Genomic DNA, 27,353 nt, shown 5'->3' on the forward strand with positions numbered 1-27,353 from the left:
GTGGCACACACCTGTAATCCCAGCTACTTGGGAGGCTGAGGCAGAGAATTGCTTGAACCTGGGAGGTGGAGGTTGGAGGTTGCAGTGGGCCAAGATCTCACCACTGCACTCCAGCCTGGGCGATAAAGCGAGACTCTGTCTCCAAAAAAAAAAAAAGAAAAGAAAAAAGAAAATCAATCAATCAATGAATGTAATATAACACATTAACAGAATGAAGGGGGAAACTACATAATTATCTCAACACAGAAAAAGCATGTGATAAAATTCAATATGACTTCATCATAAAAACACTAAAAAAATTAGAAACAGAAGGAAACTACCTCAACATAATAAAAGCCATATATGAAGAAACCACAGGGAATATCATACTCAATAGTAAAAGACTGAAAGATTTTCCTCTAAGATCAGGAACAAGACAAGAATGCCTGCTTTCACCACTTCTGTTCAACATAGTGATGAAAATCCTCGCCAGAGCAATTAGGGAAGAAGAAATAAAAAGCATCCAAATTGGAAAGGAAGAAGTAAAATGATCTCTGTTCAGAGAGGATATGACTTTATATGTAGAAAACTCTAAAGATTCCACCAAAAAACTGTTAGCACAAGTAAACAAAATTTAGCAAAGTAGTAGGATATAAAGCCAACACACAAAAATTGCATTTCTATATACTAACATGCACAATCTAAAAAAAAAAAAACTTCATTTATAATAGCATCAAAAAGAATAAAATACTTAGGACTTAACCAAGGAAGTGAAAGATTTGTACAATGAAAATTCCAAATCGTTGCTAAAAGAAATTAAAGAAGACATAAATAAATGGAAAGACATGCCCTGTTCATGGATTAGAAAACTTAATATTGTTAAGATGCCAATCCCGCTCAAAGCAATTTACAGTTTCACTTCCATCTCTACCAAAATCTAAATGACATTTTTTGCAGAAATTGAAAATCCCATCCTGCAAATTATACAGAATCTCAAGGGACCCTGCATAGTCAAAACAACCTTGAAAGAGAAGAACAAGGCCGGGTGTGGTGTCTCATGCCTGTAATTCCAGCACTTTGGGAGGCTGAGGCAAGCAGATAACCTGAGGTCAGGAGTTTGAGACCAGCCTGGCCAACATGGTGAAACCCAGACTCTACTAAAAATACAAAAATTAGCCAGGCATGGTGTTGCATGCCTGTAGTCCCAGCTACTAAAGAGGCTGAGGTAGGAGTATTGCTTGAACCCGGGAGGCAGAGGTTGCAGTGAACTGAGATCGTACCACGGCACTCCAGCCTGGGTAACAGAGTGAGACTCTGTCAAAAAAAAAAGAGGAACAAAGTTGGATGACTCATACCTCCTGATTTCAAAACTTACTACCAAGCTACAGTACTCAAAACAGTGTGGCACTGGCATAAAGAAAGACATATAGGGCTAGATATGGTGGCTCACACCTGTAATCCCAGAGCTTTGGGAGACTGAGGCAGGAGAATCGCTAGAGCCCAGGAGTTCAAGTTTACAGTGAACTATGATCTCACTACTGTGTTCCAGCCTAGGCAAGAGACTCTGTCTCTTAAAAAAGAGAAAAGAGAGAAAGAAAGACACATAGACAAAAGAATAGAATACAGAGCCAGAAATAAACTCTCCAACATGTGGTCAAATTATTTTTGACAAGGGTACCATGACCATTCAGTGGGGAAAGGACAGTCTTTTCAACAAATGGTGCTCGGAAAACTGCATAGCCACATGCAAAAACATGAAGTGGGACCCTTACCTAATGCCATATTAACTCAAAATGGACCACAGACCTGAACATAATGAGCTAAAACTATAGAACTTCTAGAAGGAAACAGGAGAATAGCTTCATAACATTAGATTTGGCAGTTATTTCTTGGGTATGACACCAAAAGCAAAGGCAACAAAAGAAAAAATAGGTAAGTTGGACTTTATGAAAATTAAAATATTTTGTGCATTGAAGGACACAATCAACAGAATGTAAATCCCATAGAATGGGAGAAAATAGTTGCAAATCATATACCTTGATAAGGGATTATCTAAAATATGTAAAGAACTACTACAACTCAACAACAAAAAAGAAAAGCAAATTTTAAAATGGGCAAAGGGCTAGAGTAGACATTTTTCTTTTCTTTTCTTTTCTTTTTTTTCTTGAGACAGAGTCTCGCTCTGTCACCAGGCTGGAGTCCAGTGGCGCGATCTCGACTCACTGCAACTTCTGCCTCCCGGGTTCAAGTGATTCTCCTGCCTCAGCCTCCTGAGTAGCTGGGACTACAGGTGCGTGCCACCACACCAAGCTAATTTTTGTATTTTTAGTAGAGACGGGGTTTCGCCATGTTGGCCAGGATAGTCTCAATCTCTTGACCTCATGATCTGCCCACCTCAGCCTCCCAAAGTGCTGGGATTACAGGAGTAAGCCATCGCACCCGGCCTAGAGTAGACATTTTTCTAAAGAAGATATACAAATGGCCAACAAGCACATGAAAAGATGCTCAACATCACTAATCATTAGAGAAATGCATATCAAAACCACAATACCCCACCTCATACCCATTAGGATGGTTACTATCAAAAACAAGCAAAAAACAAACAAACAAAAAACAGAGCACAACAAATATTGGTGAGGAGATGGTGAAATTGGAACCTTCATTCACTGTTGGTGGGAATGTAAAATAGTGCAGTTGCTGTGGAAAATGGTATGGCCATTCCTCAACATAGAATTATCACATGATCCAACAATTTCTCTTCTGGGTATGTATCCAAAAGTGAAAGCACGGACCTGAACAGATGTTTGTACACCCATGTTCATAGCTGCATTATTAATAATAGCCAAAGGTGGACGCAACCGAAGTGTCCATTGTCAGATGAATGGATAAACAAACTGTGCTAGGTATATCCATACAATGGAATATATTCAGCCTAAAGAGGGAAAGAAATTCTGCCACATGCTACAACATGAATGAACCGTTAAGACATATGCTAGGTGGAGTAAGCCAGTCACAAAAGGACAAATATTGTATGATTCCACATATACAAGATACCTAGAATAGGCAAATTCATAGAAACTAGAATGGGAACGGGTGGAGACTGATTATTATTCTCAGACCCCCTCCCACCTCCACCCATTCCCATTAGAGGCCCCTCGCACCAACCTAAATCTTTACTGGGTAAAGTTCCAGTTCAGGATGATAAAAAAAAGTTGTAGAGATTGATGGTGGGCACAGTGGTTCACGCCTGTAATCCCAGCACTCTGGGAGACCGAGGCAGGTGGATCAGTTTAGGTCAGAAGTTCGAGACCAGCTTGACCAACATGGTGAAACCCCACCTCTACTAAAAAATATAAAATTAGCCGGGCACAGTGGTGCACGCCTGTGGTCCCAGCTACTTGGGAGACTGAGGCAGGAGAATCGCTTGGACCCGGGAGGTGGAGGTTGCAGTGAGCTGAGATTGAGTGACAACTGCACAATAATGTATTTCATACCACTGAAAAGTACACCTAAAAATGGTGAAAATTGTAAATTTTGTATTGTGTATATTTTGCCACAATTAAAACACACAGGCCAGGTGTGGTGGCTCATGCCTGTAATGTTAGCACTTTGGGAGGCTGAGGCAAAAGGATTGCTTGAGCTCAGGAGACAGAGGCCAGCCTAGGCAACATAGCGAGACCCCATCTGTATTTTTTTTAATGTATAAAATAAAATAACACACACACAAACAAACAGAATCTGTATGAGTCACACGTTTAGGTAGCTGAATATCCTCTCTGCCCCCAATTCCCCCAAGTCAAAGGCAAAAGGGATTTGTTCCACCAAAGAGTTTACACCAGCCACAGCTGCCCACTGCAGTATCCTCCCAGGAAAAGCCCTTTTGTGTGTGGAGGAGGCAGATGGCGAGGGTATGTGCACATTTTTTATTTTTATTTTTTATTTTAGAGACAGGGTCTGGCTCTGTCTCCCAGGCTGGAGTGCAGCGGCGCGATCACGGCTCACTGCAGCCTCGAAATTCCGGGCTCCAGCGATCCTCCTGACACAGCCTCCTGAGTAGCTGGGACTACAGGTGCACATCACCGCGCCCAACTAGTTTTTTAAAATTTTAGTAGAGATAGGCTCTTGCCATATTGCCCAGGCTGGTCTCTAACTCCTGACCTCAAATGACCCTGCTGCCTCCCGAAGCGCCGGGACCACAGGCGGCGAGCCACCGGCCGGCTTCTGTGTGCACCGAGGAGCCGGGCAGCCACCGCCACGATCCAGCTTTAGGACATTTCCATCACCCCACTCAGCCTTCCTGCGTCCCTGGTTCCTCATCTATAAATAGAGATAATATGCGCCTAACCCTCCAGGCTACCAGCACATTGTACGCATAATTATTATCCTCGTTGATGCCACACTTTCAGGTTTTAACCTTTCCAAAGCGCAGCCCCGCCCCAGCGCAGCCCAAGTCCCCGCACGCAGAGGCGCAGATCACGAGTGGGAGGTGGATCCCGGAGGCCCCGCCCCTCCGTGCGCCCAAACTCGACCGCCTGAAATCGGGGAATCGGGCCTCTCCTGGCGCCCTGGCAGCGGCGCGGGGCGTGGCTCCGGGCTGGATTGGTGACGCCTGGGCCCCGCGGGCGCCTGCGCAGTGGTCAAGGCCGCGCTCACGCCGAGGGGCTGCGAGAGTGACCGCGGCTGCTCCACCGCTGACGCCGCGCCATGGCGGATGAGGAGCTTGAGGCGCTGAGGAGACAGAGGCTGGCCGAGCTGCAGGCCAAACACGGGGTGAGCGCACCAGCCCCCGCCAGGCCTGGCCCCCGCGGGGCGCCGCCCTCGCCCGGAGTGTAGGGCGCGCCTCCGGGGCGGAGGCTCTGGGCGCCTCCCCGGGGGCCTGGTCCCTGGCGCTGCCCTGGCGGCCTCGTGGCCGGCTCAGAGGTGGCCTCGTCGCTTTCCCCATCGCGAGGGGCCCAGGAGGCTGGCGGCGGGGGCCTCCACGTGCGGGACCTGCCCGGGCGTTGGGGTGTGGGGTCCCCTAGCCTGGAGTGGGCTCGTCCTGGCGGGCCTGGATCCAAGCACAATCTCAGCTTTTGGAGCTAGTATCCGGACGGAATTCAGTTTTTCTGGAATTCAGTTGTTATGAACCAAGTTTAGCCGACAGGTATTGAGGGTCCGCTGTGTTCCCGGTGCTGAGAGTGCGGCAGGGTCGGAGGAACGCTTGCCCCGCCGGGATGACAGGGAGGGGCCGCCTGGGAAGCTTGGATGGATCAGACGCCCGGAGAGGCGTTTCTGATAAGGGACCGGGACCTTAGGGATGGAGGGCGCAGTCTTTGAGTTATCGTTGTCCCTAATACCGAGGTCCGTTTTATTTTCCAGAAATTATTCCTACACGTGAAACACGATTTCGTAATACAGGGATTCCCCTCCCCAGGGTGCTCTGTATTCCAAAGCGTTCTGTGAGGTTGTGATTTTAGACGTTCATCAAAACGTTGTAAGTGGGAACTAGTTCATTGATTTCTGTGAGGCCCAGTTTCTTATTCGGGGAGTTGTTTCTACCACTGCAAGAGACTGTTATGTATAGGAAACAACAGAACCGTTCCTTTTTCCCGCCCCCCCCGCCCCGTGAAATTTCTCTATTAAATTTCTCTATTAAATTTAATTTTTTTTTTTTTTTTCCCCAGGATCCTGGTGATGCGGCCCAACAGGAAGCAAAGCACAGGTATGGGCTGGAAACGTGAACTTTTTGAAGGGTGGTTTCACCAGATGGATTTCTTTTGCTGTAGTTATTTTAAGCAGGTGTGTGACTCAGATTTTTTTGTTTTGCTGGAATGGTGATTTGGCCAAAATCATCCGCAGGGTATCTTCATTATTGTTATATAAACACGTGTGCAGCTCCACGTCAGATCTTGTATTGCAATTACTGGTTGATGTTTCTCTGCTGAAATGTGAATACCTTAAAAATGAGCCTGATAATAGGCAGCTCTGGCAGTTTCATCGGATGTGGGGGTGACATGAGTCCGGTGCCTCACTTAGTAAGTGCTCAATAATTGTTAACTGTTAAGCTATTCTGACTGTTTTATCCCAACACAGCGCACAGCACCTGAGACAGATGCAGGTAATTGATTCGGTGGCAGGTTTATTGAATGAGTATGTGATTACCCTGTCATGCTATCATTTTTTTTAAATTGTGGTTAAAATTTCACCATCACAACCATTTTTAAGTGTGCTCTTCAGTAGTGTTCACACACTAGAATGTTTTCATCTTGCAAAACTGAAACCCTTTAGCTACTGGACAATTCTCTATTTCCCCTTCCTCACCTTCTTACTCCTCCTCTCCAGCAAATATTTATAGAGCACCTGCTCTGGGTCAGGCACTGTGCTGGGTCTACAGAAATAGGAAGGGAGGGTTTGGGAGAAGACAAATGGTAAGAAGCATCTGGAGTAGTGATAGGAAGTAAAATGACATGAATTTCATTGATTCTGCCGTGTACATCTTTTCATTGTCACATATCTGAAATCAGGATGCCTTTTATAACGGATTGCTCTTGCCCCAGATTCTTCCAGAGGGTATTTACTTTTGACTCTGCCATCACTTGAGTACATTTCTGAGACTACTGAAAGTTAAATTCTCTGCTTGAGGTTTTCCCCGCCTTCTGCCTAGTAGTGTGAATTCAGACAGCAACCCTGTAAGACTGGACTTTTTTCTTCTTTACGTCAGGGCCAGGTGCATGCAAGCTTTTTTACTGCCCCTTACTGCATGGCAGATTTATTTCTTCTTTACCTTGTACTGAGAATGTTGCTCTTTGATACCTCAGTGGTGGGATCAGAACTCACTGCAGCCTCAAACTCCTGCTGGGCTCAAGTGATCCTCCCACCTCAGCCTTCTGAGGAGCTGAGACTACAGGTGTGCACCACCATGCCTGGCTAATTTTTTTAAACTTTTTTTTTTTTAATAGCCTCGCTATATCACCCAGGCTGGTCTCAAACTCCTGGCTTCGAGTGATCCTCCCACCTCGGCCTCCCAAGATACCCCAGTTTTGAATGGAGATCTCTATTAGACCTCTCATTTTAGGGTTTTTCATTTTTAGAGATACGTAAAACTATGGTGTATCTTACAATTGATGGCATCTTAGGGTTCTGTGATATAATAGTTTGTGGCAGGCCAGGTGTGGTGACTGAAGCCTGTAGACCCAGCTACTCAGGAGGCCGAGGTGGAAGAATCACTTGAGCACAGGAGCTTGAGCTGATCATGGCTGCAGTGAGCTGTGATTGCACCACTGTACTCCAGCATGAACGATAGAGTGAGACCCCATCTTTTTTTTTTTTTTTTTTGAGATGGAGTCTCGCTCCGTCACCCAGGCTGGAGTGCAGTGGCACAATCTTCGCTCACTGTAACCTCCGCCTCCGAGCTTCAAGCGATTCTCCTGCCTCTGCCTCCCAAGTAGCTGGGATTACAGGCACCCACCACCATGCCCGGCTAATTTTTGTATTTTTAGTAGAGACGGGGTTTCACCATGTTGGCCAGGCTGGTCTCAAACTCCTGACCTCAAGTGATGCACCCACCTCGGCCTCCCAAAGTGCTGAGATTACAGGTGTGAGCCACTGTGCCCGGCCTAGACCCCATCTCTTAAAAAAAAGTTTGTGGCAGGGCTGCAGTACTCAAACCATAAAGAAGTGGCCTATGGAAATGAGCTTTAAGCCACATTCCATGAACCCAAGGGCCTCTGAGCTGGGAGTGGATAGTGGGCACAGCCAGCCCCAGCTCTCCCTCTCAGTTGAGCCAAAGCGTCTGTGCTCATTTATTTTTAGATTTCTTAAATATTTCATTTGAAAGAAAAAAGAAACTTACAAGTCCACGAGACCACTGTCCTGTAAACATGAACTACTTTCTATTTGGGTAGGTAGGAAGAAGTGAGGATAGTTGCAAAGTTATAATTTCATCCCCCTCCCCCACCCAGAAAAATAGAACTGAGAGTCTTAAAACATGGAATCTGGCTGCAGCTTGGCCACAGTTACCTGTGTCTCTTTAGCATAGCCTCCTGGATCTCAGCTTTATCTCTAAGAAAATGATATAGATTAGTCACATGGTCCTTCTAATTGCCTGAAATCCCACTATAAATTTCTAGCACCTGTCACGCAATAGGTACTTAAGAAACATTGGTGATGGTGTTTGAACTGAGGCTCCACTCTGATGAAACTGTAAAGCTCACCTTCCAGCCTGGTAGGTTCTCACCTGTGTAATATAAAGCTGGTTCTTTGAGGGCAAAAGGGGATTCTACTTGAATGTAGCTGCAGCCTTATGTACAGCAACTACCATAACGCAGTGTATATCCCGCAGGCCCCATGTGGAGACACATACTGGATGGGTTCTTTCTCGTATGTTACATGGGAATGCCGACAGCTCTGTTTTAATTGTGTTTGACCTATGTTTTTGTTGTAGGGAAGCAGAAATGAGAAACAGTATCTTAGCCCAAGTTCTGGATCAGTCGGCCCGGGCCAGGTGTAAGTATCTTTGATTTCTTTTCTATAAAGTTAGCTTGAGTTAGTTGAATGGGGTGATTAGATACCATTATTGCTATCACTAGATGAAATATTTGCTTAGGCTGAAAACACTTGAGATGTGGAAGAAGTGTGAAGTTTATAAACCTAGAGAACTGTACTTTAATCCCTAGTAAAAGTACCAGGTCACTTCTTTTACCAAGATGTTCTCCAGGTGCGTATTAGGTAAGATTTATAGGAAACAACTCATAGGGCCAATCACAAAATGTTGCTGGTAGTTGACATAGGTGATGAGGACTTAGGGGCTTTTTGTATGTATTGTCAGTTTTAATGTACATTCAGAGTTGTTCATCATAAAAACTAAAACCTGTAGAAAGAAAAAATGAGCCAATCAGAATGAACTGGTATTTTCTGTATTTTAACTGGAAGCCCAGTTTGAGTGTAGAAAAGGCGGCCACAGGTGGATCACCACCATTATGTGTAATAGATAAACCGCTTTCCAGAGGGCAGTCATATATTTTAAGAAACAGGAAGCATGGTGCTTAGAATCTGAGAACCCAACTTTAATCTTGGCTGGGCCACTACCCCCACGTGCCCATGTGGAGATTGGCATGGCTGAACTTTAGTTTTCTCATTTTTAAGAGGAGTAACAATACTGTCTTGCTCTACACTGAGAGACAAGCTTGTGAAGTGCTTTGGAAAGGTCAATGCATAGTTTTAAGGTATAACATAAGTGCATTTGATTTTAATGGCTGTTTTGCATATGTATTTTTTCTTTTTAGTAAGTAACTTAGCACTTGTAAAGCCTGAAAAAACTAAAGCAGTAGAGAATTACCTTATACAGATGGCAAGATATGGACAACTAAGTGAGAAGGTAAGCTTAGACAGCCTTGAGGAACTTTACTGTTACCTGCTTTATCAAAACATGGCTTCAAAAGGTCAGCTGCATCTTCACTGGATTACAGACTTCTTGCTGACTCTTAGAAGAAATTGTTGGAGAGAATAGTCATACCTACCGTAAAAGAGAATAAATTGCCTCTCCTAAATTCCTCTGCTTCGCTCCTTTCCTGGCGTTGCTCTGGAACCTTGTTGGTGTCTGTGACCCAGTGACTGTTAGGGAAAGCTAGCTTCAATTGCCCCTGCACTGGAAACAAGGTTTGTCAGTAACACCAATTAAAATACTACCAGTGTAAGTAGGTGTGTTTTGCAGATGAGAAGGTGCTAAGATGCCTTGCTTATGTTCTCTGTGCTGCTGTAATGCCATGAGGAGTATGTTCTGGCAAACCTGGCCTTTGAGATCAAGACGAACCCCATCTGCCCTGAGAAGCCCTCTGCCACCACCACAGCCTACCCAAATTGGTCCTGTCCCTTAAACCCCTCACACTGAGAACTGCTTGTGTGGGACAGAGCTGGTTGGGTTGATCTTTTCCGAGTGTGACTTACCTCCTTCAAGGGGATGTTTAAGCTTCTCGGGCAGAAGTGGTGTGTCTGTATTCCTGACACCAAACACAGTGGTACAGTGGTATATGTGGTTGTCACACTCAGCTAGTGATGATAAAGGTGTTCTTAAATACGTTAGCTTTCAGTTTTCCTGAGGAAGCAATTTTATGGATACTTTCCCCTCCTTCTCAAGTGAGGAATAGCACAGCAAATTTTATTTGGAACTTAAACCAATAGTTATAACCAATAGTTTCAACCTCCTGCCTCACCACTCCTTCCCTCCTGAGCTCTTTCCCCACACCTCAAAAAGAGTACAAAGTGATTCCATCTGCAGAGGTTAATTCTTTGTTTAAAAAAGTACTGTTTTTCTTTTATCTTTTCTGGTTCTCCTAGGTATCAGAACAAGGTTTAATAGAAATCCTTAAAAAAGTAAGCCAACAAACAGACAAGACAACAACAGTGAAAGTAAGTGTCCCCAGATGCTCGTGGCAAATGAAAAGATGGATACTTTAAAGATTAATGTTGAATATAACATCTACCACACATATTTTTCAGCCCAGAGACATTTTCCTTTTGTCAAACACGTGAAAGTTTGGGGAGAAAGGCTGAATCTATTGGGGGAGGGTTCTAATTTTTATAGGCTCTTGACTCCATTCCCACCCTTTTAGTTCACGCTAAGTTGCTTTAAAGACACTAATGTCTTGCTAAAATTGGTAGAAATCTTTTCTCGGAAAATTTGAGTTACGCTTTATTAGAAATGTTCTGACACTCATTTAATTTTCCTCCCAGTTCAACAGAAGAAAAGTAATGGACTCTGATGAAGATGACGATTATTGAACTACAAGTACTCACAGACTAGAACTTAACAGAACAATTCTAGGACAGAAGTTAAGATCTGATTATTTACTTTGTTTATTGTCTATATGCCTTTTAAAAAAAATAAACTTGTTATGCAAAATAAAACATTTGGGTAAGTTGTTTTAGTATAGCCAAGTGGCCACATCTGTGTTTTGAATTTTTCCCCTTCCTACCAAAAGCTTTTAAGCACATGTACCAGCATGACTCTATCCTTTGCAATGGTGCCGTGAATATTAGATAGGGAAAGTGTCCGTGGCGGAAACAGAAGCTGCTCCAGCACTCTTCAGGAAGAAAACCACAGCAGCAGCAGCCGCCGCCAATAACATGAGGGGAATTAAAACCTGTGCATCAGACTGAATCAGGTTCAACATTTGAGCACATCTAATATTCTAAGACGTAGATTCTAAAAGCAGGTAAGCTCTTTCTCTTCCTGCAGATACTACTTCCACTTAATGTAAGAAAATTCCTAGCTTTGCCAGGCACAGTGGCTCACACCTGTGATCCCAGCACTTTGGGAGGCTGAGGCTGGCAGATCATTTGAGGTCGGGAGTTCAAGACCAGCCTGGCCAACATGGTGAAACCCTGTCTCTACTAAAAATATAAAAATTAGCTGGGTGTGGTGGCACACACCTGTAATCCCAGCTATCTGGGAGGCTTGAGCCTGGTAGGCAGAGGTTGCAGTGAGCTGAGATCAGGCCGTTGCACTCTAACCTGGGTGATTCCATTTCAAAAACAAAAATGCTAGCTTTGATCTCATTTATAATCTGTTTTTCAGAGGTACTGATATTAACAAATACCATGCCCTCCAAAATAACTAGTGATAATGACTGAAAAAAAAAATGACCAAAATAGACATGTTGGTAATGCTACTACAGTAATAAACATGTTTGTAAGAGAAATGACTTCTAATGATTTCAAATCCAGTTGAGACAGTTCAGCGTTTAAACATTTTGGTAACATATCACTGGTAATGTTGCAGGTGACTTAAATGTTATCTCTTCTGTTGTGCTTTCTTTCCACTAGGTTATGAAAACCTGCACTCATAAGTTACGGTTTTCAGAGACGGAGACTTGCTGTGTTGCTGAGGCTGGCCTCAAACTCCTGAGCTTAAGTGATCTTCCCACCTCAGCCTCCCTCGTAGCTGAGATTGTAGGTGCAAGCCACTGCTCATATATTTAAATCATAAACTTAACCATCAACCAGCTGTTTGGTGTAACCTTTTAAATGTCGTAGTCCTGTGAGACCCAGCACAGGATTAAATTCATAAATTTAACAAGGTGAATAGGATTAGTAAAAAAGCGAAGGGAAATGTGGTTTGCAAACCCCAGTCTCTGCGTTAGCCAGCATACTACTGATACATGTTTAAACTGGAGATTCTACTAGTATTTGAAATTTGCAACTATTGTCAGTGAAGAAATAGAACAATATCTAACATTATAAATAAGTAGAACCGTTAAGAACATCAACATATTTTTAAAAGAATGATCATAAGATGAAATCTGGCTGGGGATTTTCTGTCAGGGTAAACTGGTAAGTTAAAAATTTGGTCAGGGATTTTGAAAAAATCCCAGTTACAGGTAAATTTTGCTTTAGGCCTCATTTACATACAAATGCTAGGGGGACAGGAGGCAGTTCACAAGTTCTGTGTTTTCTCACAGGATAACCACTGTCCTAATGGCAACTGCTGTGAATGTGTTTAAAGATGGTCAGACTCTCAGACACCTACCTGAGAGTGAAAAGTGGTTCCGTGTACAAGGAGAGAGGTTCCTGATGGCAACAAGAGGCTGGAGTACATTTTAGGGAGTGGAGAGTTAGTTATTCTAAACTTTCTAATTTAAATCAGTGAACTCACGTTACTTTGAATTCAAAACTTTTTTTTACAAAAATCGAAATTAGGGGCATTAATTTCTCAACTGTCAAATCAAGTTTTGAGTAGGGAAAGCAATTGGAAAAAACACAACTGGTTGTTTGCTTTTTTTTGAGATGGAGTATTGCTCTGTTGCCAGGCTGGAGTGCAGTAGCATGATTTTGGCTCACTGCAACCTCCATCTCCCAGGTTCAAGCAGTTCTCCTGCCTCAGCCTCCCAAGTAGCTGGGATTACAAGCGCACGCCACCACACCCAGCTAATTTTTGTATTTTTAGTATAGACAGGGTTTCACCATGTTGGCCAGGATGACAACTTTTTAAAAAATAATCGAGGGAGTCACTTAAGATGGAAAACATTACTGATGACCAGAATAGCTCAAAAAGAAACAGCACTTACCTCTCCAGAGGAAGGGTACACCAAGCTTGCAGCTGCCGCTGCCAACCAGGCCTTGATCCTGGCTGTGAGATCCCTCACAGCCCCCTTATTTTTCTGAACCTGTTTCCTCATTTGACAATTCTGCCATTCACAGCGATTGTTGAAATTAAACGGGTATGTGTGAAAATGTTTTCGGCTGGGTGCGGTGGCTCATGCCTGCAATCCCAGCACTTTGGGAGGCCAATGTGGGCAGATCACTTGAGGTCAGGAGTTCGAGACCAGCCTGGCCAACATGGTGAAACCCCATCTCTACCAAAGATATAAAAATTAGCCAGGCATGGTGGCAGGTGCCTGTAATCCCAGCTACTTGGGAGGCTGAGGCAGGAGAATTGCTTGAATCTGGGAGGCGGAGGCTGCAGTGGGCTGAGATGGTGCCACTGCACTCCAGCCTGGGTGACACAGCGAGACTCCATCTCAAGAAAATGTTTTCAAAATTATATTGCACTACCCCAAAATATTAGGTGGTATCAAATGTGTGTATTTGTATCTTGAGAATACCTGTGCTGATAAACTATATAGGATGTATTAATTAGGATGGTTTAGAACCACAGCAGCTTCAGTCTATAAGGTGGTTTTGTTTAAAAGAAGTAGGGAAGGCTGGGCATGGTGGCTCACACCTGTAATCCCAGCACTTTGGGAGGCCGAGGCAGGCGGATCACGAGGTCAGGAGATTGAGACCATCCTGGCTAACATGGTGAAAAACCCTGTCTCTACTTAAAAAAAAAAAAAAAAAAAAAACAACTAGCCGGGCGTGGTGGTAGGTTCCTGTAGTCCCAGCTACTCGGGAGGCTGTGGCAGAAGAATTGCTTGAACCTGGGAAGCGGAGGCTGCAGTGAGCCGAGATCGTGCCACTGCACTCCAGCCTGGGTGACAGAGCGAGACTCCGTCTCAAAAAAAAAAAAAAAAAAAAAGGGAAAAGGAAAAATCAGAACAAAGAAATTAGCAAAGCAACAGGGCTCATTTCCTGTTTGGGGTAGGAAGCTGTATTCATTTTATTCTTCTGATTTCCAAAGAAAAACATTTTTGTGGGCCCTGGACACTGTGCCTACTGGGTTAAGTAGGCCTTGGTCAGTAGATGAATAATGAGCTAAGTGATCAAGTTCCCATGTTTCAATCTCACATCTATAACTGAAAAATGTATATCCATTCAATGGGGACCATTTTTCCCACACACAAAGCACATGTTTACAGCAGACAGGCTGAGAAACATATCTGCAGCCAAACAACTAAAAAAACATACCATGACACAGTCAAGAATCATAAAGTTTACTGTTTCTTTTCCATCATTTGGCACATATCCAAGGCACATTAGAAAATTAGAAATCATAAATTACTTTGTAGAAAAATAATCCCTCCCTTCTGTACATACACAAGTATTTCCAAGAACATGGACAAAACCATTTCCCTATTACAAGGTCATTTGAAAACGGACTCAGGACAAACCCATATACGTGTAGCTCTAGGCCAATAACATAAAAATAACAGTATAATCTATAGAAAGTTGTTATAAAAAGGAATAAATGGCAATAAATTCTAACCGAAAGTAACTCTGACCTGGTTTGTGCTGTTAAGTTTTGAATTTGAATCAAAAGACTAAGAAAAGATGTGCCAAATCTACTCTCTAATCCACTAACCATCCCGTCAGGTGTGAGTGTGACATTCAAGGGAGGTTCTCAACAAAAAGGGATGTTTCTAGAAATACTGCTACAGGTGCACGTGTAGTAACCGAATATCTGTACCTACTTGTTAGAAGGAAAATGATAACCACCCTTTCCCCTGTGCATGATGTGGAACAGGTCTGATGCATCCTTTCACTAAAATGAACATCAAAATGGGATTGAGGCATCTTTTGGTTCAAGTGTTGCTTTGCAAAGAAACATTGTCCAGCTGCTGCTTTCTTCCTTCAGATACGAAATTTCAGCCTGGCCTCTACAGTACCATGAAACCTAAATTACTTACTTCTCTCCAGCTTAATCCCAGGTGGAGGAATTCTAGCTGTGGTTTGTGAATGTACACAGGTCAGAGAGGTTTAGCACCTTTTGGGAGGAGGAGGTCAAAATGTGGTGAAACCTCTCCCACTGTGACCAACAAACCCTCATACTTAAAAAGAAGCATGCACCTCTGGCTTAAGGATCTGGATGCTGCTGGAATTTTTGTCTGTTTCAAGTGTATTCATTAGCTTTGAAGAGGAGAGAGATGGTGGTGGTGAACTTTTTTGTTGCATTCTTTCCTGCCACATAAAAGCTTTCAAGAACTTGGTGCTGAAGACTTCTCAAGCCAGTTTCATGGAAGCACATTTAGTCCTCAGATGTGTTCATGCTCAGCATCTTCTTGTTGCATCCTTGCTTCCTGGCAGTGGGTTCAACAACTCCTCATTCCTGTTAGGACCGGGAAGCACTAACCTCTTGGGGAGTGGAGAGGGGGCCAGCAGCCTCCGGGCCCTGGGACACGACCGCATCCTCTACCGTGTGTCTCCGCAGCATCCGTCTGTGTCCAGGGCCAGTCTGTGTCACTCGAGGCCTCTCCGGCCAGTCGCTGTTGCCTTTCTCAGCAGCATGAGATCCACTCTGAGCTGGCAGGTTATTCTGTCTCAGTGTGACGCTTTGCCTCCCTGGCTAAAGAAAAAGTACATTTTGAACCGTTGACGTCCTCACTGTACTGGAAGCCGCAACCATGACAGTGACAGCTGCCCCTCAGCGCCTAGTGTCACACAATGTGCTCAGTGCTTGACAGGCATAATTTCAATTCTCACATCCCTGTCGTGGTAACATGGCATGTGCATGCTACATGTGTCAGATACAGAGTAAATGTTTCACTTGTTTTCACAATCTTTATGACTCTAGGAGGCATGTACTACTATTGTTATCCCCGTTTTACACCTGAGGAAACAGGATCAGCAAAGTTAGGCCACCTGCCTAAAGTCCCACAGCTAGCAAGGGAAAAGCTAGCACTTGATGGAACTCAGGCAGATTTCAACGATTCTGGCTTTCCCACAAAGCAGCAGGTCTCCTAGCAACACCACGTAAGACTAAATATGATATCAAAATTAGTCATGTTAATTAAAATCATTTTAATTATCTAAAACAACAATTTAGAACTTTTCTGTATTTGTTCCAACAAGCCTATGCTACATATGCTATAAATTCTCATCAGCAATAAGGAAAGCTGTGGTTCTGAGAAGAATCACTGTCTCCGATCACAGGTTTTCAATCAAGCTTCTGAGTGATTTAAAAATGCAGTAGGGTCCAGGCATGGTGGCTCACACTTGTAATCCTAGCACACTGGGAGGCCAAAGCGGGCAGATCACTTGAGGTCAGGAGTTCAAGACCAGCCTGGCCAACGTGGTGAAACTGAGTCTCTACTAAAAATATTAAAAAATTAGCCGGGAATAGTGGCACATGCCTGTAATCCCAGCTACTCAGGAGGCTGAGGCAGGAGAATGCTTGAACCCGGGAGGTGGAGATTGCAGTGAGCCGTGATCGCGCCACTGCACTCCAGCCTGGGCCACAGAGCAAGACTCTGTCTCAAATAAATAAATAAAATTAAAATGCAGTGGGAAGATGGCCACATAAAGAATTGTCTGAGCAACTGTACACCATACTTGGAGACATCGTTTACCCATCTATATACGAACTGTCGTTTTCTTTCTTTGGTGATTAAAACCATAGTGAAATGTGGGATGTTTCATCTCCTATAAGCACCAAGACCTGTGGTTTCCCACACATGTAACACTTTCCACTCCTCTGCTCAGAAATGTACTTTTAGTTATAACAATCAGTGAAGTCTGTACTCTACACTGTCCCATGAAATAATTCCAGTTTTAACTGTTGCTAACTCATACGGCGCAGGGAATAATGAAGATGACGATCAAGGAGACGTGTTTACCATGGATTACTTTTGACAAAGCCAGGCTTTAGAAAATATGATTAAAAGCCAGTGTTTAATAACTTACCTCATGCAAAGAACCTTCGGTTAAATTAGGGACACTTCTATCTCTTGCCATAATCTCCCTTGAAGTCTTTCCCCTAAAACCCAAAATAAACTAAAATAAATATTTGGGACAGTGGCATGAAACACTCTGGTTGGCCACAAGGTGGCAGCATTTTTGACATTAGTAGGTGCAGATTTGTCCATAACCAATTACAATTGAAGCAGCTTACGTGCAGCTTGGAGTAAACTAGGGGCAAAAGCACAGAAATCAACTTGATTTTCATACTCACTTGAACTGACCAGCTGAGTGGACAAAGTAAAACTGTCTTGTAAAAGGCTCATCTGGTAGATCATACAGTTTTGAGTTCCCTGTAGATAAAAAGACAAACATCTAAAAACTTCAAAAACAGTTGTAAAGATTATTTTAAAATTACAGCACAGACACAATCTTTCTATTCTCAGATTTACAAAATTTAGAAACTGAAGCACTGAATTTGCTTAAAGAAACACAGCTAGTACCTATTTATAACAGCTCGAGTATCTCCAATCCAAAAATCTAAAGCCTAAAATGCTACAGGCTGGGTTCAGTGGCTCATGCCTGTAATCCCAGCAGTTTGGGAGGCCGAGGTGGGCATATCACTTGAGGTCAGGAGTTCAAGACCAGCCTGGGCAACATGGAGAAACCCCATCTCTACCAAAAATACAAAAACTTAGCCAGGCGTAGTGGCGCGCACCTATAATCCCAGCTACTCAAGAGGCTGAGGCAGGAGACTCGCTTGAACCCAGGAGGCAGAGGTTGCAGTGAGCCGAGATTGCACCACCACACTCCAGCCTGGGCGACAGAGCAAGACTCCATCTCAAAAAAAAGCTACAAAATCTGAGACATTTTGAACTCTTTGACGTCATGCTCAGAACAATCTGATTTCCTGATTTGGATCCCCAACCAATGAGTATAATGCAAATATTCCAAAACCCAAAACACTGCTGGTCCCAAGCATTTGAGATAGGGGGTAGTCAGCCTGTATTATGAGAACCCCCATGAAACAGAAAAATAAAACCTTAACTCCCTTAACTCCCCCAGCCACAACCAATTACGGTGAGACAGTCTCAGGGTTATCCAGATATGTGAATGGGTTTATCCATATTATTGTATTGCATTATTGCATACCTCACTGGATGAGATGATAATATTTCATATTGTAAATTTAAAAAAAAAAGTGGAACAAGGACCCCTTGTAAACTTTTTAAAAAGAAGAAAATACTTCAGTCCCACTACTGTTCGGCAACTGCTGTTCTAATTATAATCAACCTCTGTACACGTACAAACTTAAAAAAAACAATCTTGAGGCCAGGCGCGGTGGCTCACACCTGTAACTCCAGCACTTTGGGAGGCCAAGGCGGGCGGATCACTTGAGGTCAGGAGTTTGAGACCAGCCTGGCCAACACTGTGAAACCCCATCTCTACCAAAAATACAAAAATTAGCCAGGCATGGTGGCATGTGCCTGTAATCCCAGCAACTCGGGAGGCTGAGGAAGGGGAATCGCTTGAACCCAGGAGGCAGAGGTTGCAGTGAGCTGAGATTGCACCACTGCACTCCAGCCTCGGTGACAGAGTGAGACTCTGTCTCAAAAAAACTAAATAAAAAATCTTGGTGGCTCACACCTGTAATCCCAGCACTTTGAGAGGCCAAGGCGGGCGGATCACGAGGTCAGGAGACGGAGACCATCCTGGCTAACACGGTGAAGCCCCTCTCTACTAAAAATACAAAAACAAAATTAGCAGGGCGTTGTGGCTGGCACGTGTAGTTCCAGCTACTCGAGAGGCTGAGGCAGGAGAATGGCGTGAACCCAGGAGGCAGAGCTGGCAGTGAGCTGAGATCACGCCACTGCACTCCAGCCTGGGTGACAAAGCGAGACTGTCTCAAAAAAAAAATCTTGAAAGGTAGCATTTACCCTGGATGTCCAGGAAATGACCAGAACACCTGACTTTGGAACATGAGGCATGAAAGAAACTATCCCAGAGACTGTTCCCCATCTCCATAGGCAGATGCCTGAAACTTCAAGGTAGTGTTGACAGTTTCTATCTTACTTCCTCAGGAAACATCATTACCATCAACCAGAAAACTAGTAACAAAAAAAGCTTACCCATAGTCTGATAAATTGGGAGGTAACATACATTTCTTTGGTGCCTGTATCTCCTCCAGGCATGATTATAATTACACTTTACATATACAATTAAATGAACACCAGCAACTACTCATGAACGTCTAAATATACCCAAGTTGAGCGTGACAGAAAGAACGTAAACTCTTACATTTTTTCCTGATCTTAACAGTGACATACTCCTTGCGGTCGGTTTCAGCCACATCATCTAATGAAGCAACACAGCTTGGTACCACCTGAAGCAATTCCATTATTTTTGAATTCTGCAATTCGAAAGGGAAAAGGAACAATAATGTTTTTATTCTTTTTTAATAGATTATTGTTTGGTTTTGATCTAAATGTCAGTATTAGTGTGACTGGGCAGCAAAAGCTCAGAAATAATTACAAACGGAGCTTGGAGGCCATAAAGTCCAGTGGTAAAAGCAGGCCTGCGTGGGGAGCCCGGCTCTGCCCTCTCCGTGGCCTCCATGCTGGGGATTCAACCACTCCATGCAACCAGCTCAACCATAATAAGATCTACTATCATATGCTTATCGTGAGGCTGTTGAGGGCCCCCATATAGTGAGTACTCATTGAAACACATTAACCGGACACAGTGGCTCACACATGCAATCCCACCACTTTGGGAGACTGAGGTGGGAGGATCGCTTGAGCCCAGGAGTTCAAGACTAGCCTGGGCAACATAGCAAGACCCTGTCTCTATTTAAAAATAATAAAAGGCCATGCGCGATGGCTCACGCCTGTAATCTCAGCACTTTTGAGAGGCCAAGGTAAGTGGATTGCTTGAGCCCAGGCAGTCGAGACCAGCCTGGCCAACATGGCGAAGCTCTGTCTCTATTAAAAAAAAATTAGCTGGGCATGGTGGCACATGCCTATAGTCCAGCTACTTGGGAGGCTGAGGTTGGAGGATCATCTGCGCCCAGAGGTCAAGGCTGCAGTGAGCCAAGACTGCACCATTATACTCCAGCCTGGGCAACAGAGTGAGACCCTGTCTCAAAAAATAATAATAATAAAATTCAAAATTTTAAAAACCAAAAAAACATTCAACATAATCATTTAAGAAAGTACTGAACTGAGAGTTTAAAATATTTCAATTCTGTCACTGAAAATTAATAGAAGGAGGCCAGGCACAGTGGCTCACGTCTGTAATCCCAGCACTTCGGGAGGCCAAGGGAGGGGGATCAGTTAGGTCAGGTGTTAAGACAAGCCTGAGCAATATGGTGAAACTCGTCTCTACAAAAAAATTCAAAAAAAATTTAGCCAAGCGTGGTGCCATGTGCCTGTAATCCCAGCTACTCAGGAGGCTGAGGCATGAGAATCGCTTGAACCCAGGAGGCAGAGGTTGCAGTGAGCCAAGATCACGCCACAACAGAGCAAGACTCTGTCTTAAGAAACAAAAAATTACTCTAAGAAGCCTATTCATGGAGTGGATTGATGGTGATGTTAGCTTCTCAGTTGCGTCACTTAACAACCTACTCACTGTCTGTCTTGAGTAGAAAACAAAAGAAAGACTCAGCAGGAAAACAGGAACAGAAACAGCTGCCACTCGCCAGAGGAAAAGGACCCTTCCCCACCGCTCTCCGCGCAAGCATCCACAGCACTGGAGAAGGCAGTAGGCCAATAATCATGATTCCTACAGGACTCAAGGACTTCTACTTTCATTTTTTTGAGACAAAGTCTCTGTCAACCAGGCTGGAGTGCAGTGGCACAATCTGAGCTCACTACAGCCTTGACCTCCTGGGCTCAAGAGATCCTCCCACCTCAGCCTCCTGAGTAGCTGGGACTACAGGCATGCACCACTATGCTCGGCTAATTTTTTGATTTTTTGTAGATTGGGGGTCTCACTATGTTGCCCAGGCTGGTCTTGAGCTCCTGCACTCAAGTGATCCTCCTTCCTTGGCCTCCCAAAGTGCTGGGATTACAGGCATGAGCCACTGTGCCTGGCCACAAGGAGTTTTAAATCCACTAACGAAACAAACCTTCTCCATCGTGCTGCTAAGACAACGGCTGTGTTCACACTGCAAGGTGAGACCAGAACATCATGACTTGCTCCTTCCTGAGTGCCTGACTCTACCTAACTTCTGGATTAACTACTGGACCACAGCCCTACTGCTGGCTGGGGGGAGCCCCTCCACTCAGGCCTTTGAAAACTGCCCGTGAAAAGAATGATTCCTGGTTCCCAGAGCACCACCTCTGACCAGGAGGCCGAGGACTAGCCATCTACCCACGCTGCGGACTTCTGACACACCAACTACGTCCAGCCCAGCAGTGCCAAGGGCCGGGTGTTGCTCTTTCAGATCCAGCTTTAAACACAAGAGATCCAGAGGGAGCTGTGAAGAGCTCAGGATTCCCTCGGCTCTTCGACCCTCTCCACCTACCTGTTCAGCACAGTCTACAGCCGTGCGCTGCCGCTTGTTCAGCACCTGAACTGACGCTCCGTGGAGCAGAAGCAGCTCTACCACGAAGACGTGCTTTTCAATCACAGCCTCGTGCAGCGCTGTGTTGCCCTTATTGTTAGAAGTGTTAATGGAGGCCCCATGCTGGAAAGAGAAACCGCACGATCAAAAGGAACGCTACAAAACGTCAGCATGGAATCTCACTGTGGGTATACCAGGTATTCGCTGTAAAACACATTCAACTTTTCTTATGTCTGAAAGTTTTCTTAAAATTTGTGGGGGGAAAAGTAATACTGAGAAAAAAAGATTTATAGACAGAGTTCACTGCAGCATTTATCCTAATAGCAGAGAAAACAGAAGCCACTTAAATGTACAGAGCAGAAACAGGTTAAAAAAAAAATCACTATGGTATATCCATAGTTACGCAACCATTAAAAATCAAAGTTTGAGTAAATAAGTTTCTACATTAAATAACATTAAGACAGAAAACAATACTTGGGGCCAGGCGCAGTGGCTCATGCCTATAATCCCAGCACTTTGGGAGGCAGAGGCAGGTGGATCACCTGAGGTCAGGAGTTCAAGACCGGCCTGGCCAACATAGTGAAATCCCATCTCTACTAAAACAAAAAACAAAAAACAAAAAAATTAGCTGGGCATGGTGGTGGGCACCTGTAGTCCCAGCTATTCCGGAGGCTGAGGCAGGAGAATCGCTTGAACCCTGGAGGCAGAGGTTGCAGTGAGCTGAGAGTAAGCCACTGCATTCCAGCCTAGGTGACAGAGCGAGACTCCATCTCGGAAAAAGAGAAAACAATACTTGGCAAGGCGCCGTGGCTTACACCTGTAATCCAGCACTTTAGGACGCCAAGGCAAGAGGATTGTTTGAGCTCAGGAGTTTGAGACCAGCCTGGGCAACACAGTAAGACCCCCATGTCTACTAAAAACAAACAGCAAAAACTAGCCAGGTGCAGTGGTGTGTACCTGTAGTCCCAGTTACCTGGGAGGCTGAGGCACCTGAGCCTGGGAGACTGAGGCTGCAGTGAGCTGTGAGGGTGCCACTGCATTCCAGCCTGGGCCACAGAGCAAGACCTTGTCTCAAAAAAAAAAAAACAAATAACACTGAAACTATACACATTTTTTAAAAGTCCACCAAAATGAGTTTCCCTTGAGTAGCAGAGTCATGGACAGGTTGGTTTTTCCCTACTTTTTTAAGAAATTCTAATCCATTCGCATAACCTTTATCAAGAGCAGCAGGGACAGAGGTGGCCACTCAGCCCATGCTCAGGTAACAGCGTGACACATTCCCGGTCAGTGAGGTGAGACCCAAACCCTTGGCAAAAGCAGCGTCGGAGCTCTTGAGACTGCATCCCAGATGCTGAGGCACCGTCCGTTCCCATCGGAGAACCCTGTGTGGGAAGGCACACGCCCTGCTCCTTTCCCCAGAGGCCTGGGGCTGATGGGTGGCCCGGCCTCTCCACCCCCAGTGCGCTGCGGGGGTCGCTGGGTGGAGGCGCCCTGTTAACTGGCGCAGGCGTGTAGACCGGGGGCAGGGAGGGGCCTCACCTGTAGCAGCAGTGCCACAACCTCGTGATGGCCACCGGAGCAGGCGTAAATGAGGGGCGTGTTTCCGCTGAGGTCCTTCTTATTGGGTTTTGCATTAGAATCTAATAGACACTTCACCACCTGGGCCAGAGAAGGAAAACGTGCAAACTTAATCAAAATTTCTGTCATTTCCTGCCGGAGAAAAATTATGAAAAAAAAAAAATAAATAAATAAATAAAATAAGAAAACAAAGTTTCTGGAGAGAAATCCTCAAGTTTGATATTCTTTTGACTTGTCTCTGAGCTTATTATTTTTTTGTTGTTGTTTTTGGTTTTTATTTTTATTTTTTTAGACAGAGTCTCGCTCTGTCACCCAGGCTGGAGTGCAGTGGCGTGATCTTGGCTTACTCCAGCCTCCGCCTCCCAGGTTCAACTGATTCTCATGCCTCAGCCTCCTGAGCAGCTGGGACTACAGGCGCCTGCCACCATGCTTGGCTAATTTTCTGTATTTTTAGTAGAGACGGGGTTTCACCATGTTGGCAGGGCTGGCCTCGAACTCTTGACCTCAGGTGATCCACCCGTCTCAGCCTCCCAAAGTGCTGGGATTACAGGCATGAGCCACCATGCCCAGCCATCTCTGAGCTTACTGAGAAGACTTTAGACCCTCAGGAGAAAAGGGACCAGGTGAAGAGGGGAGGGCTACCGTCTGCTGCGGGGCTGCTCTGTGCGGGTGAAGTGCAGGGTGACGGTGATCTCACTTCACCCGACATGCTGGGCGACGGTGATCTCACTTCACCTTTCTATCCTTTCTACCTCAGGGAGAGCTGCAATCGCCACTCCGAATTTACAGGTTAGGAAAGCAATGCCTGAAGCTCTATGCTAGGTGTTGGCGAGAGAGATGCAAGACCTGAAATATGGCTCCTGTCTTTAAAAAGTTAACAGTAGAACTGATAAAGGAAAATGAAAAAATACACACACAGTTTTCCTTAAAGAAAAGCAGGGCCTAGTGCTGTGGCTCATCCCTGTAATCCCAGCACTTTGGGAAGGCAAGGTGGGAGGATCGCTTGAGTTCAGGAGTTCAACACCAGCTGGACAACGTGGTGAAACCCCGTCTCCACAAAAAAAAAAAAAAAAAAAAAAAAATTATCTGGATGTGGTGGTGCACGCCTGTGGTCCCAGCTACTAGGGAGGGAGGCTGAGATGGGAGGATTGTTTGAGCCCAGGAGATTGAGGCTGCAATGTGAGCTGAGATTGCACCACTGCACTCCCACACTCCAGTCTGGGAGACAGAGCAAGGCGATGTCTTAAAAAAAAAAAAAGAAAAAAAAAAGCAAAACACCCCAGCACTTTCAAAAAGTTAATCACTCCAAAATTCAAAATTCTTCCTTGAGCCCCTCTATGGGGCCCTGACTGTGCTTTATGAAGTGCTGAACTGTTTGGCCCAGAGCAAGGCACTGTCGGGGTGTAAAGGTGGTAAGATGACCATGGGGACAGTGCTCGGTGGCCACCACACAAGCTCAAGAGCCAGATCCTGCTGGGGGCAAGAATCAGAATGACAACCTCGGTACCATCCAGATGGGAGTGGCAGTGGGGTGGGGACTGGCTCCACCCCCAGGGAGCACCAGGGCTCTGTGCTTTGAAGCTGAGTGGCCTACCGTGTGCACGTCAGAATCCCAGGGCTCGGAGGAGCAGTGTCCTCTGGGGTAGCCACCAAACCCCTGCAGCATCCCTACCAAGCACAAGGTCCTAGCCCAAAGTGGACACCCTGCTCCACCGTCCCTGACACACAGCCCGAACCTGAAAGTGGCCCTGCTGGCAGGCCAGGTGGAGCGGGACGGCTTGGTCTGCGTTCCTGGCACCTGCGTTGGCCCCGTGCTTCAGCAGGAGGGGGATGAGGTCCGCCCGGCCGTGCAGGGCGGCGACGTGCAGCGGGGAGGAGCCGTCCTGGCTGGTCACGTTCACACCAAGCCCACTGGCAGGAACCTTCGCCAGCCTCTGGGAAGCACAGAAGATGGAAACAGAAACCTCATCAGTATTGAAGAAACTGGGCTGAAGTGATTGGCGCTATGTGCCCCCCACAACTCCCACACACAATGCGGGATCATGGTGGGATCCAGGATGGATTCCAATTCGTTTAGAAGTACGTAGCATGCCAAAGAACAACTTCCTTTTTTTTTGAGACAGGGTCTCACCCTGTTGCCCAGGCTGGAGTGCAGTGGCACCACCACAGCTCACTGCAGCCTCGACCTCCTGGGCTCAAGTGATCCTCCTGCCTCAGCCTCCCAAGTAGCTAGCTCCACAGGTGCAAGCCATTGTGCCCAGCTAATTTTTTTATTTTTATTTTTTGTAGAGATGGGGTCTCTCACCAAGTGGCCCAGGGTGGTCTTGAACTCCCAGGCTCATGTGGTCCTCCCACCTCAGCCTCCCAAAGTACTGAGACTACAGGTGTATGCCACTGTGCCTGGCTAATTTCACTTTCTTTTTTTTTCACCAGGGCTGTAGAGCCTCCAAATTCACTTTGAGGGACATGGCCACAGCCCCGCAAAGGCGACGAGATTCACTTGCTGTTTGCACCTCTGTTTAAACCACCGCTACAAGAAACAGTGATTCTTGGGTTTAGGTGAGAGTAATTTTACTTTTTGATGATTAAAAATGTTACCTCTCTTTTAAAAAAAAAAAACTGTATGCTAAATTAAAGGCTGAATTTTACTATATGTAAATTATATCTCAAAAATCAAAAACGAAGCTGGAAAACACACACGTGCACATACACACACACGCTAAACGAAATGCCCTGCATATTTATCAGAATGGCTGAAGTTAAAATGTCAAGGCTGGGCACAGTGGCTCACGCCTGTAATCCCAACACTTTGAGAGGCTGAGGTGGGCGGATCACCTGGGGTCAGGAGTCCTGGCCAACATGGTGAAAACCCGCCTCTACCAAAAATACAAAAATTAGCCGGGTGTGGCAGTGCCTGCCTGTAATCCCAGCTACATTATAGGTGTGCATTGAGGCTGCAGAATCGCTTGAACCCAGGAGGTGAAGGTTGCAGTGAGCCAAGATCGCACCACTGCACTCCAGCCTGGCTCACTGCAACCTCTGCCTCTCGGGTTCAAGCGAATTCTCCCGCCTCAGCCTCCCGAGTAGCTGGGATTACAGGCGTGTACCACCACACCCAGCTGATTTTTGTATTTGTAGTAGAGACAGGGTTTTGCCATGTTGGCTAGGCTGGGCAACAGAGCGAGACTCCATCTCCAAAAAAAAAAAAAAAAAGTCAAAATACTAAACGTTGGCAGGGATGTGGAGCAACTAGTAGGCTCACACCCTGCTGGAGGGAACAGAAACTACTTCACCCACTTTGGAAAACTGGCAGTTTCTTATAAGGTTAAACATATCCTTACCACATAATCCGGCAATTATACTCCTAGGTGTTTACCCAAAAACGTACATATCCACACAAAGGCCTGTACACAAATGTTCACAATGGCTTTATTTACAAATCCAGAAGCAGGAAAACTACTCAGATGTCCATCAACAGGCGAATGAAACAACAAATTCTGGTGTGTCCACCCAATCAACTACTATCCAGCAATGAACTCCCGATCCAACATGGGTCTCAAAAATATCTTGAGTCAAAGAAGCCAGACACAAAAAGGGACATGTGTTACAATTCCACTTACAAAAGAGTCTAGAAAGTGTTAACTAATCCATGATGATGAAAAGCAGGTCAGGGGTTGCCTGGGAGAGGCGATGGGGGAATGGGGGGCGGTCAGAGGGGGGGACGGCAAAATCTCACAGGAAACTCTTGCAAGTGAGGGAAACGTTGTGTATCTTGATGGTGGTGATGGTTTCACAGGTTTATGTATCTGTAAAACTTGCCAAATTGTATACTTTAAATACATATGCTTTATGTAAATATAAATTATATAAATTATAGTTTATATAATTACATTTCAATAAAAGATTTAAAAACAAATTCTAAAACACCACTGGAGGCCGGGTGTGGTGGCTCACGCCTCTAATCCCAGCACTTTGGGAGGCTGAGGCAGGAGGATCGCTTGGGCCCAGGAGTTCGAAACCAGCCTGGACAACACAGCCAAGACCCTGTCTCTACAAAAATAAAAAAATAGGCCAGCGAGGTAGCTTATGCCTGTAATCCCAGCACTTTCGGGAGGCCGAGGCGGGCGGATCATGAGGTCAAGAGATCGAGACCATCCTGGCCAACATGGTGAAACCCCGTCTTTACTGAAAATACAAAAATTAG

The 27,353-nt window shown here is 45.2% G+C and overlaps 2 protein-coding genes and 1 non-coding gene across 5 annotated transcripts in view; 1 reads left to right on the forward strand and 2 right to left on the reverse strand.

The window, feature by feature from the left end:
* Positions 1 to 4,480: 4,480 nt before the first annotated feature.
* On the forward strand, positions 4,481 to 10,863 carry PDCD5 (programmed cell death 5). Of its 2 annotated transcripts, XM_054464667.2 has the most exons (6): positions 4,481 to 4,749; positions 5,643 to 5,680; positions 8,402 to 8,463; positions 9,243 to 9,334; positions 10,294 to 10,365; positions 10,690 to 10,863. In XM_054464667.2, exons 1-6 carry the CDS (start codon positions 4,684 to 4,686, stop codon positions 10,735 to 10,737), a joined length of 378 nt encoding a protein of 125 aa, XP_054320642.1. In that variant the 5' UTR covers positions 4,481 to 4,683; the 3' UTR covers positions 10,738 to 10,863. The 2 variants fall into 2 exon arrangements, with proteins under 2 accessions (XP_054320642.1, XP_054320641.1); XM_054464666.2 differs by lacking the exons at positions 10,294 to 10,365; positions 10,690 to 10,863 and having other exon boundaries at positions 4,542 to 4,749; positions 9,243 to 10,287.
* Positions 10,864 to 14,311: 3,448 nt separating this feature from the next.
* The window catches only part of ANKRD27 (ankyrin repeat domain 27), a 78,276-nt gene continuing 65,234 nt past the window's right edge, over positions 14,312 to 27,353 (reverse strand). For both annotated transcript variants that reach the window (XM_054464668.2, XM_054464670.2), the window contains 7 exons: positions 24,886 to 25,083; positions 23,111 to 23,230; positions 21,533 to 21,694; positions 19,306 to 19,417; positions 17,282 to 17,360; positions 17,014 to 17,086; positions 14,312 to 15,676 (listed from right to left, as the gene is read on the reverse strand). In XM_054464668.2, coding sequence (XP_054320643.1) covers positions 15,443 to 15,676; positions 17,014 to 17,086; positions 17,282 to 17,360; positions 19,306 to 19,417; positions 21,533 to 21,694; positions 23,111 to 23,230; positions 24,886 to 25,083 — 978 coding nt within the window. In that variant the 3' untranslated portion in view covers positions 14,312 to 15,442. The remainder of the gene's footprint in view (positions 15,677 to 17,013; positions 17,087 to 17,281; positions 17,361 to 19,305; positions 19,418 to 21,532; positions 21,695 to 23,110; positions 23,231 to 24,885; positions 25,084 to 27,353) is intronic.
* Positions 25,583 to 25,715, reverse strand: LOC129021294 (small nucleolar RNA SNORA68). The gene has a single exon (XR_008496018.1). It is a non-coding gene; the product is annotated as a small nucleolar RNA SNORA68 (small nucleolar RNA).

This window comes from Pongo pygmaeus, chromosome 20 (genome assembly GCF_028885625.2).
Source record: "Pongo pygmaeus isolate AG05252 chromosome 20, NHGRI_mPonPyg2-v2.0_pri, whole genome shotgun sequence".
NCBI lineage: Eukaryota > Metazoa > Chordata > Mammalia > Primates > Hominidae > Pongo > Pongo pygmaeus.